The 22556-nt window shown below is 33.1% G+C and overlaps 1 protein-coding gene across 1 annotated transcript in view; it reads left to right on the top strand.

Moving 5' to 3' along the window:
* Smp_148720 (t3/t7 bacteriophage-related mitochodrial DNA-directed rna polymerase) overlaps window positions 1-21222 on the top strand; it is a gene marked incomplete at both ends in the record, with an annotated part of 35161 nt that extends 13939 nt beyond the window's left edge. The window contains 13 exons of the mRNA XM_018794741.1: window positions 894-1013; window positions 1702-1929; window positions 6570-6667; window positions 8405-8525; window positions 8991-9075; window positions 10224-10335; window positions 12002-12080; window positions 13826-14074; window positions 14189-14470; window positions 17283-17663; window positions 18742-18833; window positions 20088-20170; window positions 21173-21222. Coding sequence (XP_018649123.1) covers window positions 894-1013; window positions 1702-1929; window positions 6570-6667; window positions 8405-8525; window positions 8991-9075; window positions 10224-10335; window positions 12002-12080; window positions 13826-14074; window positions 14189-14470; window positions 17283-17663; window positions 18742-18833; window positions 20088-20170; window positions 21173-21222 — 1980 coding nt within the window. The remainder of the gene's footprint in view (window positions 1-893; window positions 1014-1701; window positions 1930-6569; window positions 6668-8404; window positions 8526-8990; window positions 9076-10223; window positions 10336-12001; window positions 12081-13825; window positions 14075-14188; window positions 14471-17282; window positions 17664-18741; window positions 18834-20087; window positions 20171-21172) is intronic.
* Between the last annotated feature and the right edge of the window lie 1334 nt (window positions 21223-22556).

Here is a 22556-nt window from a genome sequence, read left to right as displayed (position 1 = left end):
TTCTTTCTTACATTTTCCTTCAGGGCATTGATATGTTAATTGTGGATTCAGCTTTACAGTATACCTCTTCATCAATTGCTTGTCTTCAACTTGGTCGACGTGTAGAACGTGCTTGTACTGTATACCGCCAAGAAAAAATAGGATATTTTAAGCAGGTAAGACTACATTTACCCTTTACAAATGCATTTTTTAATACTAAAGTTTATGAAGTAATTAAATGTCGATTATTACCTCCTGGTGTAATTATTTGAGGTCTACCATGTATTTACATCGGAAATCGTCAAATGTGCTCATTCTTTATCTCCCTCGAGCTTCAATATTATTTTATAATTTAGTCCTCATAATCATTTCTCTTCCGAACCATATTGTTCACGTGTAGACTTTTTCTCTATTTTAGTCTTCACTATTACTTTATCTTATATAAAATTGATGTTACAGTCTCATACACAAATATCTATTTGATTACATAGTTTTCGTTGTATCAGTTTAAAAAGTCTCAGTCTGAATCTCATATTGTGTTCTGTTATAAATTGTGAGTTCATCAGGACAGTTTTATGTGTTTTTATTACTCCCAGTTGTATAACGTTTTTCTTTACGTAGTTAATTTTTCAAGATTTGTTCAATTTGAAGAAATTTTTCAGTACATAAATGACCATTCGATTATATAACTTGACTGTTCCCGTATGTCATCACTTAAAAAATTGTGATTCAAACAAAACTTTTACACTGGTTATTGTAACAAAATCCTTATCAATTTACAACTGTCATTATATACTCGACAAGGAATTTTCGAAAGCGATTATTTTTTCAAATATTTTTTTAAATATTCTATTTAAAAAACACAAAAATGTTTCGAAATCTATTCAAAGAATACAATTATTTCTTTCCTTTAGTTAGAAAAAATGTACATGACATATGCTACTTTGTTTAATGAACGTGAAATGAAATTTTCTAATTTCCGTCATATGTGGCTATATGCGCTGCAGTCACGTATGGATCAAGGTCCGAATACGGTTAGTTCTATGTTTGTTTTTTCATTTGAGTTTTATCTCTTTAAATCTACTCAACAAACCTTTTGTATTTCTGTATTTGCTAATTAATTGATCGTATTTATAGTTTCTTGATAAGTAATTAGTGTGAAACAGTGGTTTGTGAACTCTCTATTCATTTCTTACTGTCGGTATTTTTTTTTTCACGCATGATTCACTGTCTGTTCACTGAGAAGTAAATATTTGTAGCTGGTTTTTTGGATGTTGTGCGTTAATTTCTTTTGGACCTTGCTTTTAGGCAGAAATGTTAATTTCCATTTTTGTGTATCATTTTCATTAAGGCTTGACTAGATGATTTCACTTGTCGATAGATGAACTCTATTAATTGTTGAAATAAATTAAGATGTAAGTAGATGATAAACACGACAAGTTTTTATTTACCACAGTAAACAAACATATTGTGGCGTTTAGAAAATTTGTAGATCATGTTAAAATTGTCAGCGTACTGGTTTTTGACATGATCTAAGCCACTTTATTATTCAACTGTCTGTAAAATCGTCTAGCTTTCATCTTAACATATATATCCATACTCAGCATCAAGGTAGAACAGAAACATTTCTTACTTCATTTGAATTCACTGCATAACAGCATCGAAATTTATTGTTCCCTATATTGGTTAGTTTCTACTGTTTAATTTTGTTTTAACTATCAGCAACATAATTGGACTTCGTGGCCTCCAACAATTCTTTTCATGATTGGTGAGGTATTATACAGTCTTATATATGAACATTTACGTTTCGACTTAAATGGACCACTTAGAGTTCGTCATGAATTTTCAAAAAGTGATGAAAAAGCAAGTAGTAATGTTCGTCGTAAAGATACTCCAGCTATTTTTGAAGTTCTCGCAGAATTCCCAACTGAAGTAACTAACGAAATTAAGGTTAGTATTTGATTTTCAATACGTATTTCACTGTTACATTACCTAAAGGATCTAGTGTGTTATTATTAACTGAAATAAAATTAAAACCTAACAGTATTGCATACGAACGGTTAAAACTTGTTTACAATACTCCCTTTGTTTTGAATCCCTTCACTGTGTCGTTTGCTTACGGTTTCAAATATTCTCAATCTTACTGACGGAATAAATAACGAAAGAAACTCATTGTATCATTGATAAATTAAGGGCAATTAAGCTAAATAATATTTTCTTTTTGAAGATGTCACCCACTTAATCTGTACAAAGGTATTTAAAACTAATTTTTGCAAATAGTAGTCTGGTAAAATGGAAGAAAAACATTATACTTAGATCAACAATCGATAGTTTCTGTCTAAACAAAAATATTTAAATGACACTTTCACCGTTCTATTTTATTATAAACGACTATTTGTAAAAAGTTAACTACAAATACGATTTCATATCTGGATTGTCTTAAACTTTTCTTCAATGAAATTAGTACCGAAAATAGAATTTCATAGAAATTTCAGGCTGATACAAGTTGATCATTATTAATATTATTATTATTTTCTTTTTCTAGGTTCATCCAACTTTGATTAACTGGTATCGTGATGCAGATTATCCACCTTTAAGTTTCCATCCATGTGCTCTACCTATGCTTTGTCCACCAGTTCCATGGACCAATCTTGATGATGCTGGTTATTTGATTTCAAGAAGTAATTGAAAACATCCTCATCTTTTGCAATTAACTTTCCCACGGTTGTTATAAAATCTCTTATAAGCTAAATCACTTAATTAAATTGATGAAGATGTTCGACTATCTACTGTGCATATATTGATTGCGTATAGATTAATTGGACAAAAAGCAAGTGATATGATATCGACTATCTTATCCAATGCCAAGAAATGTTTACTTTTCAAATTTTTTAAAAAAATATAATTTTGTATGCATTTTTTATTCAGAGCCTAGTTGATTGAGGTCGAAAATGTAGACCATTGATTTACATTTCAGTTCCCTAATAATTAACCGCTATCCACGAGACCTAAAAATTCTCAGCGAGATTGTTGCTATATACTTGTGAAGAGACACATATGCGGACGAGACAACTGTTCACTGTTTCTTGGTTTAAAATAATGATAATAATACCTTTATTTAGCATCAGTTCTCCAATATCGCAATAAATTTATGCTTAAAATTATTCAAAATTTTACCTAATATATTATTTAGTAAATAATATTTGCCACCCAATCTCGAAATTTTCCTATCATTTTAGCTGCTACAACTTTTTCCATCCATCATTTATAAGATGAATGAATGACAACGTACTTGTCTCATTTTTTCAAGGAATAGAGAGTCCCAACAAATTCAGTGTTTCCGTTTTCATTTGACAGTATTTACCATGACAGTATTTTGCAAGCCCTTTATTATGGATCGTGAATGCGTACAGTTAGCATGAATAATTTTTTAGTTCAAACACATCTAAAACAGAAGTGTTCACTTCAATATTTGCATTTGGAAAATAGATGATCTAAATGTTTAATTATGATGCCTTAACAACGGTTTCCCAACTAATGTCAATCGGTAATAAGTACCACTTAGAAATTTACATATAGTTAGTCCGACAACTTTATTTGTTACAAATTTATTGTATGGTCGGGAGATCATGCGTATACCACTTTAAATCTAATCCTAAAATATTACTTACTTCTTATTTTCAGATTATGCAACACGTCTGATTAGATGTACCAGTGTTTCATCAACAAACTCGACTTATCATGATGACTTGGACTTTGATTTCAAGCAAATCCCATCAGTATTAGACGCTCTCAACTGTTTAGCTTCCTGCCCATGGAAAATTAATAATACCGTATGTTGAACCAAGAGCTTTTTCTGTGTAATGTAAACTATATATATATATATTATTTATTTAAACATATAAATATTGGTACAAGGAAGCACCAGATATATATGCGACGCACAAATCTCACTCGATTTGTGTGAGGGCTGTGATACTGCCCAAACTGAAGCAGGTGGTTTTCCTAGGGGGCCACACCTGGAGCCTTTGACCTAAAGGTCTAACCCACAAGGCAGTGGAGCGTCGTAAGGAGATGCAGTCCCATTGTAGCCGGTGACTAACGATTGCTTTATACGCCATTTGTTCCATTAGGATACTGGAGCCCATGTGCACCGTTGGTTTGGAATCAGGGTTTTCCAACTCCCCTAGGTGGACTTTCCGTGTCCACCAACCCGGTTGAAGCGCCGGACATTCGCTTTTCGTCCTCTCAATTTCGTAAACAACAGTAATGCCACGAGAAGGCAGTGAGTAGGACTTCCCTGGCAGCAGCTATATACGCGTGGCCATGTGACAGCATTTCGAGAGGTTGTAGTAGTTCTCCAAGTTTCTGCTCCATACAGTAGAACTGTCTTGACATTCGTATTGAAGATTCTGACTTTGATCTTGTTATATCCCGAAGAGAATTATGAATGGTAACTTTTGAGGACTATTTATGGACCGATACGATGTGTATATTTTTATTGTATAGTTGTTAACTAACTAAGCTATTCATATTTGTATCCCTCGTATTATAAGCTTTATTTTGACGGTTTACCATTCTTGAGTTATCCCCAGTCTATTAATTACTGCCTCCCACACTCACAGCCACATTTGGCTGAATCTTGTACAAATGTTATTTTCTATTTTATGGTATGATGCGATCAATTTGGATTAGTATACAAACTCAGTATGTTTGAAATACAACGATTCATACCGCAGAGGCTGTTATTGGTGTTCTGGACTTAACTGGCTTGGCTAGGCAAAAGCAGGACCGACAAGTGCTCTAGACTGCTCGTACGGGTTTCGTGTGTCACTGGTCCGATCAATAAATCGCTATTCTCTAAGAGGCGGGTACAAGTTATAACAGACGTTGGTTTGCATACAGTTGTTTGGAGTTCCATATATTCTTCAACTGTAGGAATGTGGCTCTTGCTTTGCCAATCCTCGCCTTTACGTCTGCATCCAATCTTCTCTGTTTATCGATGATGCTTCCCAGATACGTGAAAGTTTCCACCTCTTTCAGAGTTTCTTCATCAATTGTGATTGTGTTGGTGTTCTCCATGATGTATTTGAGGATCTCGTTTTTTCTCTTGTGTGCGCTAAGCGAATAATTTCTAATTCCGACTTCAATAACAGTAAACGAAACCGCTTATTCTTTTTATTCCTGCTCGCTAACTAAGGACAGAAATCCAAGCTCACTTGGAAGCTCTATCGATAGACGCCCCACGAAAGTATTAATCATTTGGATACATTCATTTATAAACAGATTTTATCACTGTGATTACCAGAAACAGAAATTATCACACTGGGCGAACTTCAGGCAAAAATTAATATTATGCTTAATCAACGAAAAATCACAATAAAAATCAATGCATAATCTTACTGTTTTTATCTCAATTTAACATCTACACTCCCTTAGCCAAAAATCCATTTTATTGATAGCAGCGTAAAACGTACGAATGTGTAATTAATCCCTTAGTCTTGTACACACAGTAGTCTCTAGCACAACCGAAATTCTTCGAAATGTTCAGTTTTTTTCCATGTTATACAAATTATCATCAAGTTAGCCAGTCACAGTTCTTCATGTTCAAATTTTGTTCCGTATAGTGGTCATAAGTCCTAAAACTGCATGTCATTCTCCTGTAAACCATGTTCTCGATTCTCACCGTCCAGTCTATTGTTACGTAGTCTGAAAAAAATCACTGTGCTTCAACAAAATAAAATATGTTTTCCAAAATACACTAAATTCATTTTGTGTTTTAGCTTCTCATCAGCTGTAAATAAACTGCTTAAAATGACAATAACTATTAGACCAATCTGACTACATTATTTCAATCATAAAGAATTGACTAATAAACAGAAAATCATGTCGATGTAATATACCTGAAGAGTTCGAAAAATCAAGACTATTGCTAGTTACTGTATGATTTGTTCAGTTGTTTTTGAAGCACAGGTCACTCATGTTAAGTAATCCCCCAAATGCCCTGGTACGGCCGAGAGTGGGGAGAGTCCACTCTCCCTCCCGAAATGCTCTCACATGGCCACGCGTATATAGCCTCTGCCAGGGAAATCCTACTCACTGCCTTCTCGTGGCAGGCATGTTATTTACGAAATTGAGGGGACGAAAAGCGAATGTCCGGCGCTTCAACCGGCTTGGTGGACACTGAAAGTCCACCTAGGGGAGTTGGAAAACCCTGATTCCAAACCAATGGCGCACATGGGCTCCAGTATCCTGAAGGAACAAATGGCGTATGAACCTGTTGTTGGTCACCGGCTACAATGGGACTGCATCTCCTCACGATGCTCCACTGCCTTGTGGGTTAGACCTTTAGGTCAAAGGCTCGGGGTGTGGTCCCCTAAGAAAACCACCTGCTTCAGTTTGGGCAGTATCACAGCCCTCACACAAATCGAGTGAGATTTGTGCGTCGCATATATATCTGGTGCTTCCTTGTACCAATATTTATGTGTTTAAATAAATAAATAAACATGTTAAGTAATATGTGATTTATCATTCACTGTACACTTCACATTTTAGTCACTAAACCTAATATTTTATCAAATTATCGTCAGATTTTAGACTATCTTATTCAAGTAGCTCGTTCTGGTGGCAATGAAAATCTCAGTATTCCCGAGTGGAGGAGTAAACCTAAACGTGTGGATTTGAGAAAGTAAGTTTTCAAGATAAATCAATTATTCATACATGTTCATTATCAGTGTATAACTTAGTTCTCTGTTTTTAATTTCGCTCTTAGAAAGCACGTTTGTGTACATTTTTTGTATATCGCAAATAAATATTTTAACTTACACTACTTCACAGAATTATCTTTCGTGAACTTATTCTTTACTGAATTTAACAAATGTTAAGAGAATTAATTGGGATTTTATATATAATTACCTACATATTATTGTTATCATTAAAATTTAAACTACTGTTGGTCTTAAGGCAACTAAATAGTTGCGTTTTTTGCAGTAATCAGTTTCATAAACGATAGTACTTATGAATTTTTATGATAAACTTACTGTAAATCCAATTACTGCATAATGTTGTGATTATTTATAGCATATATTTATGTTATCACTTCAAACTTCTACCCGAAGTTTGTGCTGATGATGTCGTTCAGAAGGACGATGAAAGCTCCACGACCAAACCATTCAGCTCAGAGAATAAACCCACATAAAAAAAAGTTACATTTGTGCTTCAAAGTTTTTGTCTTATTATCGTTAGTTCACCCAACATAACTGTATTTTTTTCTCCTTAACCACCTTGAGAACAGTCTACAATTTTCTTCCTGAACACTACTAGGCTACAGTATGAAGCACAGTTTTTACTGTGAAAATCTCTTTACGTTATTGCGTCATTATGTCATCTGACGGAAACTAATGTCAAAACTCGATCAAATTGTTGATAGTTTCTTCTCTTATTTTTACCAGTAATCAATTTACTGTTGAGTATGAAGATGATTTCTAGTGCCTTCCCATTCATCTGGGTAGTAAATCGTAGATATTACCTTCGTACATGAGTAGCTAGAGTATGTCATTAATAAACTTTGGAAAAGAATGTTATCTAACCTGTAGAGAATATATTTGATTATATTGATTTGTCCATTATACTTTCCACTGAGGCTTCTCTCGTAATTTATGTGTATACTATCCATTTCAAGGTAATTGCGAAATTCCATCATCGATTTCTACAGAGCACTTATTGCACAGATATATATGAACATCGAATAAACATGATAGTGTGATGGAAAGTTTATAATACCGGATTATGTATTGTAAATAATAACAAATGTGCAAATGAAAATTTTTTTTTAAAAAATCCATGAGTTAACAATTATATTATGAATGGAGTAACATAATTAAGATGTTTTCTGTCAAAATAATTAAAGCTAATAGAGAGGGATTATACGAAATGAAGTGATATCAGAAACAATTATTAATAAAATCCTGCGGATATGTGAAATAATTAAAGTTGGAGAGATTTTGATATGCGAAATAAAATAAAGTAATAATAGGTTAAGGCCATAGTGAACATATGGATTAAACGTACTCCTTTTGTACACATTTCCGCCTTCATTTCATGGATGGGAAGAGCTTTTGTGTGAAGGAGTTATATACGAAGAAATCTGTGTAGATTTGGACGAAATGTATAAGCAACCTTAAAATCAACTAGCGGACCAGTGAAGTGATTAGAAGAAATTCAATTTCCAAAGACATAACATCTAACCGTTTTCCTCTCACACTGGGACATGTTCTCCTATCTGAGTTGAAAGCAAGCTCTGGCTATGGCTTATGTACCTTGCTGCACTAGAGAAAGTAAACTGATAAATGCACATCTTTTTCTACATTATCTGTGTTTTACATAACTATCTTATGTTCTCTGAATATATATGTGTATTTTGTAGTAATATGACCGCCAAAGAACGTCGGCTCGCCTACAGAAAATACCATAGTGATAGACAAGATTATGGTGAATTTTGTTCACTGTGGAGCACTGAACTGTACAGATTATCTATAGCTAATCAAGTATGCTCCTTCATTATAAAACTGTTTTTGTATTAACTCTTCAAATTATGTCTTCAATTTCTGTTTTGATTTACGTTCCCAATAAAATCTCATATTCAACTGTTCTGTCAAATATGTTGTCCATCAATAGACCTTGTTTTATTCCCAAACTGTACTGCGCTGTTTTATACACCATCAATATGGTATTACAATTATAATCGTTGAATCTATACAGTGGTTCTAATATTACGACTGAGTTAAATGTAGAAATTCGTAAATTACGAAGGGAATTTAATAGAAATATTTGATATTATTTTTAAAGTCGATCCTACAATGTTTCAATTCAGTTTGTCCATACATATGTGAGCTGCTGCTACCGATTCTCTTATCAGTTAGTTTTATTGACCCACGATGTAAAGTTAATGCATTTTTTTAACACATGTTAATAATTATTTGTTTCTATTTATAAATCTTTCTTTTTGATAGTATCGTGACAAAATTATTTGGTTTCCACATAGTATGGATTTCCGTGGTCGTGTATATCCTTGTCCTCCCCATTTTAATCATACCGGTATGCAATCTGATATTCTTTATGCATTTCTTAAGTCAATTTTGTTTTATAAGTTTTTTCGTACTTTTGTTACAAGCGTTTGATAAGTTTCCTCAAGATATGAGCTTAGAGAAAGACAAGTGGTTTTCAAACATATAATTATGTCAGTATATAGTTTTTTGGAGGTTATTGATTAAAAATGAGAATTTCAGTGAAGTACTGGTCTCGTGAGGGCATATGAACAAGGAATAAACATGATGATGTGATCGAAAGACTATAATACCAGGTTACGCAATATAGATACTAACAATAAAATTGTTAAGCTAGCAACTAATTACAATGTGAATGCATTAAGATGATTAAAACGCTTTTGTTGCAATAATATTAGATGAAGGCCAAGGTAATGGTACCTGTTGGACTCACTTTTTTATACATACAATTCTGGCTTGAGTCCATAGATGTCAAGAGCTGTTTTACGAAGTTGGATGCGAAGAAATCTAGGTAGATTTGTACGAATTGTATACACAACCTTAAAATCGGTAGAATAATTACAGTCCATTATATGTTCAAGAATGGAACTTCTAACTGCTTTCCTCTCACCCTTGTAAAACCACACTGGGACATGTTCTCGTATCCGAGTTGAAAGCGTGCACTAGCTACGGCCTATGTACCTTGCTTGATTGCTACCGCTATCATGAACTAACCTCAGTCAGATATTCACTGAGAACCATGAGCCACTGGATGACTCTACAAAGCTCTATGCTGATAATTATCATATCTTCACTAGAGGCTAATTTCAAGAGACAGCTCTACATAACTGAAAATCTATGGTTCAGTAGTCAATTCTGGTACACTTCAGATCGGTTTTTTATTATGCTTCACTTCTAATTGTTGTATCTAAGTTTAAAAACGATAATTAATCGAACCGAAACTATAGCTATACATTTAGATTTTTAATTCGATAAGTGTAATGTTTTGCTTACTTACTGAATAAAAGAAACAAGTGGTTTTTGTACCACAATATTATGCATATATAGCAGCTGAAGGTCACTTTTGTACTTCTCGTAAATACATCTGATTGTAAACCGACTTTATTCGGTATGAATTTTTAATAAAATGTTATATATTCAAGTATAACTTGAAATATTTTTTAACTCTTATCCATTTAGGTAGCGATGTGGCTAGAAGTCTTATTGTTTTTGCAAAGGGATTACCTCTTGGTCCTAATGGCTTAGATTGGCTTAAAATTCACTTAGTCAATTTAACAGGTTTAAAGAAAAGGTAAGAAGTAGACTGTTTTAAACAGTGTACTAATATAACATGAAAATTTCATATTATTTTTTTCTTTTCTACAATAATAAACCAATAAGTGAATCTTGTACAAATTTTATCAAAATATTCTGAAATAGTTTAAGTTGTCTTTTGTCCACTGTTTAATGTCTTCGTAACCAATGTACGTATTTCAGTCCATGTAGTTTTATAGGTCTCAGTCAGCTACAGCGTAGGACCAGGCACATATATGCATCTGTTCAAGTTGCTACACATAATTAGCACAACAAGATGAATACCGAATTCATAGAAGTACTTACTTCGGTGGTAATAATATGTAAAAGAAAGATTGTGTATAAGGATATAATACAGGCAGAAAAAAAGGTACAAAGTAATTTTAATCTCACGGTTTAAAAGAAGACAAGGAGTGTATACACCTACGCCATTGTAATCGGTTCTGAACCATGTCACTCAGAGCTTCCAACCATTGGTTACGATAGTTGCGTGGACCCCAATCAAGTAGTCTGCGTCTACCACTATGGCTCAGACTAGAAGTTAGTTACTTTAAAGACACGCTACGCTTTGGTTTGGCCGCCCCTCACTTTCATAACCGTCTCCAACACTAGTCAACATTGCGCGTCGTGGTAATCGGTGTTCAGATATATGTAGCATGTGACCAACCATCTCAGTCGATATAGATTCACAAACCCATCAACTGATTTACCATCATTCCCTAATACTTTGCGTCTAACCTCACTATTACTTATCCGGTGATCCCAGCAGATGCGAGCAATATTTCTAAGACATGTGTGGTCAAATACTAGTAACTTACGAGTATCTTCTACCCTTAATCACCTCATTTCACAGCCGTAAGGTAGAATAGAACGAACTGTCGCCCAGTATACTCATCCTTTAATTAATAGACGAATATCTCGCCTTCGTCATAGGTTACCAGAAGACTACATTTTATCAGCGTCTTCACCAGACATGATTACATCGTTTGATAGCTCTATAAACTGTTAAATGAAAATGTGCATTTATACTTAGTTTCTAAACTACATAACGAATTGATATTGAGTTTCATACTTCATAGAATATAAACTAAACGGTTACTGTATAGATAGATTATAGAATTGCTTAACTATTTTACAGACATAACAAACCACAAAATAATCATGATAATATTGAAACCATTATGCAACATCCTAAGCTAAAAGACAAGCAATATAGCTTTAAAAACGGTACGATAATTTTTTAATCTCTGCTTCTTAACATCATAGCTATGCTTTTTCTTGCGACCATTTACATTGTCAGGAGCCAATATTTTCTAACTTTCTTTATGGTTTTATTGTTAACTGATATACAAAGTATGTTCATCTTCTTATATTCATTGCTACTTTACAATATATAAATGTTTGGTAACTCATTTGTTTTACTTTCTCCTTTAATTAGTTAGTAGAATTCCCTGAATAAAAAGATATTCCTAGTTATAATATGTATGGTCAATTAGGTTTAGTGTTAGGTGTTGTACATTTTCTGTACATGCTCTCTAACGAACAAGTATTTAAATATCACATTTATTTGTGTTAATTCCTTTGTCTATAGTTATATATTCTTAAGGAAAAAATTATAAAACAGATTAACTTAATTAATATTTTTACTCAATTTTCCTTGTTAGGTGCACTCACTCAGAACGTTTAGAATATGCCGATTCTATAATGAATGACATTATCGATTCTGCCGAGAAACCGTTCGATGTAAGTTTGTTTATCATCAAAACATCCTTATATATACTTCTTTATTGAAGATTATTTTCATTGGTAAAGGACAACGGTTGTACTCATTAATAATTTTTTGATTTTTTAAAGTACTCTTGAACTATTTCTATTTGATTATTTGTGTGATTTGCTGTCAAGTGACTCTGCAGTCAAGATTGAAATCTTCTCTTTCGAGGAGGGAGGATGAAGTCAGCAAATGTAGTCTGGATACCAACCCCGAATCTTCAAAAGAAGGGGAAGGTGTTTGGATGATCCTGAAAAATTCTCGCAATCGACATGACAAGCTCAGGAAACATTAAGAAGCATTTTATCCAATCAGCGTTTGATTAGAAGCTTTACTAGAAATATCATGAAAATGAAAAGTCACATGTAGAAGTTCTGCTTGGCTAATTACTACACTGCTACTATGTTTAGTAGTATTCTAGAATTTTCAGGAAAACCCAAGGACTTCTAAAATACTATAAAAACCCTATATTTTTATGTACATAAAGGGACCTTTGGAGTAAAGTGCTTCCCGCATATTTTGTGTCTTTTCTCTCGTGTCCAAGTCTCTGTGTAGTTCTAGCTTGGGTGTTACGAGACTAGCTTAGGATCCGAGCATAGCGTTCAGTCAACAAGACTTATCATATGGTTTCTAGCTAGGGGTGGGATCAATACATACATATTAATGAAGTATATGTGCGTATTCACTACTGAAGACACTCGATAAGTTACCTGTTCCACCTTTACTCCTCTAAATGTCCAGAGCCAATTTATTTAATGACAAACAGTTTGTATAATAATGATCCCCCTATCCACAACACTCTCTTTAATACATTTAAATTGTCAGACCACAACATACAACTAATTACAAATAGATACATAAGGCATCTAGGAAAAATAACTTAAAGATACATAAGTCACTCACTTCGACAATTTCACTATAAATCCAAATAATACAATTAGTTAAAATATACTTATGGATATTACTCAACTTAAATACCGTTCACCAACTTTTTATCTAAGTCTTTAATGAGACTTGACGTCATCCACTATAGTTGAGTGAATCTTACTTTTCACAACAGACATCTCAAATTGATACTTGACTAAACTAAGATTCATTAATAGTTCCCATCATATTTGAAATAATCCTTTATGTATGTTTATGATGATCTGTTAATTAAACGTTCCTTGATATTGGATCTAATCAGATGCAGCATTTTTAAGGAACCTGTGAATTTTCACAAGACTCAGTCCTTATATGTGAAATTATATGAATACATATATAATTCTTTCATTTATCTTCACATCGTGAACTGTTCACATCATTCTCATGTAACCGACTCATGTTATCCTACTTACTAAATTCAACATCTGAATATGATTGGATAAGCACAGTAAAGATTTGATTTTTGAACATTATACATTTCTTTGATGATTTTGGTTTCGATTATTACCCTGAAGAAGTCCAGATAGGTTTGCCGAACGAAACGTTGGAATTAGTTAGATTTCAATCACTGAGATTATTTCAAATATAATTTTTACAAATAATGTCTTCTGTATACTCGGCGCCTAATTTCTGTCAAACTTTTCGTTCTAATATTGACGAGTATTCGTATAAATCAATTAGTCCTCTGAAAGGAAATTCTATTTCTCACTGGACACTACTTAAATAATGAAAAACATCGGCTTGATTAATTGTCTTTTCATTTATACTGTCCAGTATTTTTCGATTTCTTTTATAGGGTAGGAGATGGTGGCAAAATCAAGCAGAGCCTTGGCAAATCTTAGCTTGTTGTATGGAATTGAAGAACGCTTTGTCACATCCATCTGGACCAGAGTCATATGTTTCTCATTTTCCTGTTCATCAAGATGGTTCTTGTAATGGATTACAACATTATGCCGCCTTAGGCCGTGATCTTCGAGGTGCGAAATCAGTTAATCTTACTAGTATGAACTGTCCACAAGATTTGTACAGTGATGTTGTTGAAATCGTAAGTATTCATTAATCTCTCCACACAACTCTGTATTCTTATCTTAAGGTGCTTTAATTAATGTATATTTTAACTTGAGTCATTCTTAAAGCATTCCGTTTCTCCTTTTACTAGGTAGAAGAACAAAGGCGTATCGATGCAGATGGCGGGAACTCTATTGCTAAGACACTTGAAGGTTTCGTTCGGCGTAAGGTCATCAAGCAGTCTATTATGACTACGGTTTATGGTGTTACTTCATATGGGGCTACTGAACAAATCCGTAAACAACTTCGTGACCTACCTGATTTCCCCAAAGAGTCTTTACTCCCTGCTTCTAGATATTTAGCTCGTTTAACACTCAACAGTATCGAAAAAGTGTTTACATCTTCAGTGGATATTCAAAATTGGCTTTGCAAAGTAATCATCTTGTCGATTAATGTCTTACTATTCTTATTGTAACAGTTTATTTTGATCTTTATGTGACTTGATATTCAATACTCTTTTCGGTTTATCATATAGCTAAATTCACCATTATTTCTTTTAAGGATTTTTCACACAGTTTTGTTTCAATAGCGTCCTTTAAAAACAAGTATTTACTATGGTAAAACGAGTTAGTCATTTAATATAATATTGACATTTATCACTACCAACAACATTTTCAGTGACTTTCACTGTTACATTTGCATTCTGCATAAAGTATCCTCTTGCACATTTTGTAGTTTGCTTCTAAAACAGTAGTTTTTCTTAGTCAGAGCACTGAAACTCTAACTATTAAGTTACAGATTTTAACCTCACTTCACTTATGTTATGTCATTTAAGTAGTATAATTAATTTTTTGCAATATGTAGCCTAAACGAGGACATAGAAGTTAGTATACCGTTACTGTGTTTTTACATTAAATCTCACAGTTGCATACCTACGAAGGTTTTGAATTTCGAATAACGTTTTAAGACTTTCTTCTCATATAGGTTTTATGTTATAGGTTACTCTACTCTGTAATATTTTTTAGATACTGTCAGTTACAACAAGTAAACCTAATAACATTCGTTGCTATATGTCATGTAATTTCCAGTATCGTTGCAGAACTTATGATGATAATATGCTTCTAAGCTATAGTTAAATTGTTATTCATGAATGAAAGGAATTTATCCAAAATACACACTATTATGGATAGCTCCATTGCGAGTTACTTATTTTTGATTTTCCTTAAAGCATCATAAATCTGACATCATCTCATTAGTTACAAGATACGCTTACCCTAAAGTATATTCATAGTGAGTGAACAGACACGTAACAGTATTCAAAGAACAGCGAAAAAAATTAGTAAATGATAAGAGTCATGAGGAAAAAAACAGTGAAGTCATGAATTGATCAATGTTAGACCACCATTGAAAACCTGGAAGCACAAGATGGTCGTTTTGTCCTAGCATGGGACTTCTCAGCAGTGCGCATCCACGATCCTGTACATGGAATTTGAATCCAGGACCTCTGATCTCTAGACCACGGAGTTGGCATCCACACAGTGCTAATGTCTAGTTTTAATAAAACCACAATGTGACGCAACCATCTTCCGTTGGATGTCGGCTCAATAGTCTAAGGATTAAGTGTTTGTGCGGGACCGAAGGTCCCGGATTCGAATCCTATGTACTGGATCGTGGATGCGCACTGCTCCAAGGTTTCCAATGGTGGTCTGATTTAGATAGGTTCGTGATTTCAATGAAACTCAACAATCTCCACAATCTTATATAGTTGAAATCATGAGTCGATTGAATAATAAAATCTTAAATTCCACAAAACCCCCCTTCTGATCAATCTCCACAATCCTAAACCAAAAAAAAGTACTTCCAGCAAAATACATTAAGAAAGTTTCATAGCTTTCTATTTACCTCTTAGTCACTAATTGTAATCAACGTTAAACCTGACACATATGTACGTCAGCATCATGAGAGAAATTAACGAACTGAACAATAATGAAGTCGAACTAACCGTAGTGGCCAATGTGAATGACTAAACATTGACGATATGGTTTGAAAAGTAGTGAAACTCAAGATCTAGAGGAAGATAAAATGTCAATAGATATGCGCTACCACTACCTATTCCGAGCTGTCACCCAACATTTCCGACCACTGATCACACAGAATCTAACCAGGTAGTCTGCACCTACCGATATTATTCAAAACAACCGTCAGTAACTTTATGGACTGATGCCACGTCTTTGTTTGGCCGCTTTTATTTTTCTTCCAACTTAATTTCACTCGAGCCAACATTGCATTTCGAGGTATGCAATGTTTATGGACATGTTGCACATGTCTCAGTCGATAGAAATTTTCAGCTTTATATACCAACTTGTCATTTTTATCTAGCGTTGTTCATTTAGCTATGCCAGAATGCACAAACAATACCTCGGTGACATATGATCAAGAACCTTCAGCCTACCGATGTCCTTTACTTTCGCAGCCCATGTTTCACATCTATGGAGAATTACAGAGCGAACTGCCACACTGTTTATCCGCGATTCTGTTTGGAGATGGTTATCTCACCTACGCCACATTTGAAGCAAGTTTGGTAAAGTCCAAAATAAATTTCCTTAATCCGTCCCAAGACTTCATTGGATACCAATGCACTAAAGCTAATGAGACCTCTAAGATAAGTATACTGATCACTTTCTTTTTAGTAACTGTTCCTGTACAATAGAATACTTAATTACTAAGTTTTCAGATATCAATGCCAAGGATGGGCTTGATAGTTCCAAAGAAATTGAGCATTGGAATATATATATATATATATATATATATATATATATATATATATATATATATATATATATATATTAACTGTCACGTTTGTCTCCCTAAAACAATAAAATCATTTATTTTAAAATGAGAGTACCCATACTTCACAGCACTCTTACGGGAATGTATTAATCAACATTGAAGATGACTCAAGAAAAAATTAGTGAAAGCCAAATAGGATAGGAAATTATTTACAGGGTATATTGTTTGTGCCTGTATAAGGGTGGAGAGTTGCGTGAAATGAATCAGATAACCAAACAAAATACCATAAGATTGACTTGAAATCCAGATATGATTTGGACCCACTTGTGTAGAACTTCAAATCAGTAATTTAGAACTTAATTTTAATTCACCAGTATCTCATGTTTTCCAAGTAAGTGGTATGTAAAAATCTGTTTCTAGTCCAATTCATTAGTATTTTTTAACTTTTTTCTTAGATCGCCAAATATATATCTGGAGATTTTCAACACAGAGTTAGCTGGCAAACCCCTCTTGGTCTTCCAGTTATACAACCATATATCCAATCAAATAAAAGTTCAACTGATTCTGATGATTATACAGTTAACTTTTATAGTCAACTCATTGACAATAATCAGAAACAAATAGATTTAATAAAGAAAGACAAAATTGGTGACAAATTAATATCGTTGCCAAAATCATCTAAACAGACAAGTGCTTTTCCACCGAATTTTATTCACTCATTAGATTCATGTCATATGATGTTAACGGGTTTGCAGTGCTTAAAAGAAGGCATTGTTTTCGCTTCTGTACATGATTGTTTTTGGACTCATGCAGCTACTGTAGATAAGTTGAATCGAGTAAGCACTTTAATTCACATTAATTATTAGTATCCCCTCTGTTTTTCCTTATCTCTTAGTTCATGATATTATGTATTTTAGAATGTTGAGTAAATAACCGACACTGTGAAATTGAGGTTATTTATCTTCTTGTTTAATCTGTTTTGGGCATTATCTCACTAATCCAACTACAAAGTCAACAACTTATGTAATGTGTAATATGATTATACCTCATCGACATGAAATGTTTCTTATAGTTCATTTCACACGCTTGCAAGTACTTGACATAGTAGCGCTTATTACATGGGTTCTCATTCTCTCCTTTATGTGGAGAATGGTATACCAAGCGTTCACTTAGGTTACTCAAACGTTCTATGCACACACGCATTCAATACTCTCAGTTTTAGTTAAAACTTTGTAGTTCGAAAATGATATAATTACCAGTTTCTTAATTTATCTAATAACCATCTTTTCGTTTATTCGACTGTAATAACAAACATTTTGTTGATAATGATAGTAATAATAGTGATGAGAACTGTCTTTAAGCAATAGAAAACACTAAAATCACAAATTACGTGAAAAACATAAATACTTGTAACACTGGGACTTCTTTTGCAGCATATGAGATATAGTGTACAGTTATTAAATTACGTTACTTTATTGGAATAATATTACGTTCAATAGTATGTACAAAATAGAAATCACATATGCGAACAAAGAATAAAAACATTTCGGAGTTCTATTTTGCTTCAGAAGAACCTAGTACTTGCCTGTCGTCGTTAATTAAACCACTTGTTTAACAAAATTCTTCGAATAAAGCACTAAAAAACAATAGGATAGAGTACATTGGAGTAGTTACCTTTTGCCTATTAGGATGATGACGATTAATCTCATTTTCGGACTCACGAATTCTATTGGGCACCAAATCTTTTGGGATAAACATGAAAATATATAATAATACAAGATGGAATGTCACTTCACACTTACAAACTGCACTTTCATATTTCCTCTTCATACAAATGTTCGCATACTTTTGTACATCAATACCAAGATTTCAAAATTCTCATAATTTAACTTTTTCATACTACTTTATTCATAGATATGCCGTGAAGAATTTATTGCCCTTCACAGTCAACCAATATTAAGCGATTTTGCTGATTATGTAAAACAAAGGTTTGGATATACAGACAAGTATGTTGATATTTTTAACTTTATACAACTCCAAAGGTGTTTTCATATATTGAGATGATGAATAAACCTGAAGACCTCACTCCTACGTAAATGTTTTGCTGATGTTGTGCATAAGGACAACGAAAACTTCACAACTGACTAGACCAGCCATCTCAGAGAACGAAACTCCACCGATTGTCATATAACTTTTGTCAACAATGAAATAGGGCAACAATCGAGTTTTATTGTAGAACAATTTGACTACACTTATTCTTAACTCGTCAGTGGATTGTTTTCAACACTACGACAGTAGTAAAACTAACCTTAATTAAATGAAATCAAAACTTAAAATTTACTTGCAGTAATAAAGTTTAATTAGCATTAAATTTTGTCCTAAATATAAATGTCTTAAGTATTAACATGAAATTCAAATCAACTGGACAGTAAATCTGCAGTCCATACATTGGACTTCGTGTTAGTTGTAGTTTGTTCGTTTATAATTTTCTATTTTTTTGCCAGTTAAGATAAAACTTAAATAAGTTTACTCATAGATATAGTGTTAATCGAGGACAATGTTTTTAGTGTGTTTAATAACTATACTCTAGGTTTATGTTCTACTAGTTGCATCATGTATTTCGATCATTAATTTTATGGATATTGAATCTGTACCTAACATTTTCCAAGTTTCAGGATAGTAGATATAGACCCCCTATTTTTCTTATTCTGTTCAATTTTAATTTATTATGGGAATCTTCAAAAAATTTTACTAATCAGTTAGGTACTACTAATTGACTCTTACCATAAGGATTCGTAATAAAAACAACCATATAAATAATAATTTTTATTAACGGTGGACTAACATAGTGAAAAATATTGTTTATATTCTTTTAGAACGAAGTTTGATTTATATAAAAGCCGAGTTACTTTTCTCTTTTTGCGCTTAGCTCAGGATTTTAAAAAATGACTAACTTGAAAGAAAAAAGTAGCTATTGTGACAGCACTAACCAGGCTGTTTAGATGTTAATGAGTATAGCTCATAACCAAACCATCTAAAATCGATAACACAACATGACGTTTTTTTAGTCAGTAATTACGGGAAAACAAATACAAGTAGAAATATTGATTGAAAATGGAAATTTCATCATTCCTTACATTCAGAGTCACCTTTTTGCCTAAACATTCTCCGTACTCAAAGCACTTGTCACACGTTTATCTTGTTTTAAATACACAACCTATATTGATCATTACATTTGTAATGTATCTGTTTTTTCCTAGACAAATTAATGAATTTAAAAATGGAAAAAAACGAGAACAGGCATTGGCTTTCAATCGTTTACTTTCGAATCTCCCTAAAAGAGGTCAGTTTCCAGTTGTATTTTTTAGATTTATTCATTAATCAGTATTTGCTCGATTTTCTGTGTACCTAGTATTATACAGAACATTGCAAATAACATCACTTCACACAAACGTTCGTATTCAGGGATTTTCCCATCCCCTTAGGATAAAATTTACATGAAATATGTTCGGCCACTGACTCCTCTTATGTTTTCATATCTACATGCACCATATATTTCTAAAATCTTAAACATTTTAATGATCAATGGGACAGTGAAATTTTTTCATGTCTTCATTTCTAACTTAGTTTTTAGTTAGCATGTAAATAAGATTCTTCTTTCAAAGCTTATACATTAATATGAATCTACTGTTCTTATCTAGTGTTTGTAGATAGCTCACTTATCTAAATATATCAATGTTAGTTTTATTTTCTTGATAAAACTTGAACTTATCACCCACTGTTACGTTACCGTGTAAGAGATCCACCTTTTGTGCAGGAAACATTAATTGTTGTTGCTTGAACTTATGTCCAGTTTTCCTGAACACAAATGGTTCTCTTTTCTTATCAGCTTCCCGTAAAGATATATATATATATATATATATATATATATATATATATATATATATCCATTTGGGTCACGTTTGGTATTTCTATATTTCCGTTTCGGTTAAGAATAGTAATAGTCATTCGGATACGTAGGCATCCAAATAACAAGTTCCATGTAAAGTGAGAATGATCATTCTTTATCCCACCTTTGATCATTATCAAACAGCATTAAAGTCCAGTGTATTATATATTATTCTATACACTAAATTATTATCATAATGTTTGGATAGCTTTAGTTATAATCATCACCTCGTTTAACAACTTTTTGTATTTTTAATTATTCGGAATCATTTAAGAACATGATGTGTGCATAGAATATGCATTTTTTCTATTTATATTCAATAATTTACCTTAATAAACCTTACACTACTTTTATACACTAAGCAATATAATGTTTCCCTCTATATAATTTGTCTAGGTTCATTTGATTTGTCGGAAGTTATGAAAGCAGAATATTTCTTCAGTTGAATAAATCATTTGCGTCATTGTTATATTCAGAAAATACACTGTACATAGAGTTAATTAGAATATTTTTACAGCATTATGAGTTTGTAAATATAATTCAAATTTTATGTTTGTTTATCAAATTTTAATGTTTATCGTCTTGAAAAAAAGGTTGATGAAAACAAAGTAACTAAGATTTAAAAGCATAGTCGGTTGCATAACTAATTAGTTCGAATCGCTGTACAATATAATTTTTTGAATAATGAACATATATCGAAACCTTGGGACTCACAATATCGGTTATAGAATTAAAACCAGTCCACAAAATAATTCATTGTAATACCATTATATTTCTGTTCTCTGATGTCATAAAACCACTTTGAAAATCGGTTTACGGGAAACGTTCTAACCAGATCGAACCACAATTTCTGATAATAACTAAATTCGTGGATCAGTTGAAGTTAGACATTAACACCGTTGGATGCCAGCTCAGTGGTCTATCGGTTAAGGGCTTCGGCTCGAGACTGGTAGGTCCTGGGTTCGAATCTCGCGAGAGCGGGTTCGTGGATGCGCACTGCTGAGGAGTCCCATAATAGGACGAAACGGCCGTCCAGTGTCTCCAGGTTTTCCATGGTGGTCTAGCTTCAATTGACTCACGCTTTCAACTATGATAAAATACTAAATCTCCACAAAACCCCTTCTATAATTAATAACTAAATTATTAAAAACTAAATAAGTCATTTATCTTTAAAAAATAAAAGAAACTACAACTGGTTACAGGATTGGCAGGTTGACTAACTACCTTAGACATTTCAGCCTACGAATACTATCAATCAAATTACTCAGCACCGCTTACTTAGCTTACTAAGTTCACCACAAGTTATAAAGAGAAAAAGCTATTCGCAGTTTAAGAATTTCATCGGCGCTTTTTTAAGCATAAGTTAAGGAAACCATCGCTCGATCTTGCGTGCCCCCAAAAACGAACTTTCTTTTATTCAGACTACTCTTATCCATTACTGTGAAGTTCGACACCCAACGGCTTGTCAGATTTAGTGGTGAACTGTATAATAACATTGACCAGTCGAGACTGATGTAGTTAGGCAATCACTTTAATAAGTGTCCGTCTTCGAAAAATAATGATGGAAGGATTAATAGTTAGCCTACATAAAGAGAACTCGACTTTTGAAATAAAACGGCAAATTAGAATTATGTACAAGAAACCAATCAAGTGGTTGTAATCTTCAACAGCCATGAAAATAGAGCCCCCATTAAAATCCGATATAACGTAATCAAGATCTCAAAAGTACTGCATACTGGAAGCGATAATGTGTGTACTGATACTCTTTTACCATTTCAAT

This window comes from Schistosoma mansoni, chromosome 1 (genome assembly GCF_000237925.1).
Source record: "Schistosoma mansoni strain Puerto Rico chromosome 1, complete genome".
NCBI lineage: Eukaryota > Metazoa > Platyhelminthes > Trematoda > Strigeidida > Schistosomatidae > Schistosoma > Schistosoma mansoni.
Note: the sequence above shows the minus strand (reverse complement) of the source record. Positions and strands in the feature narration are given on the sequence as shown.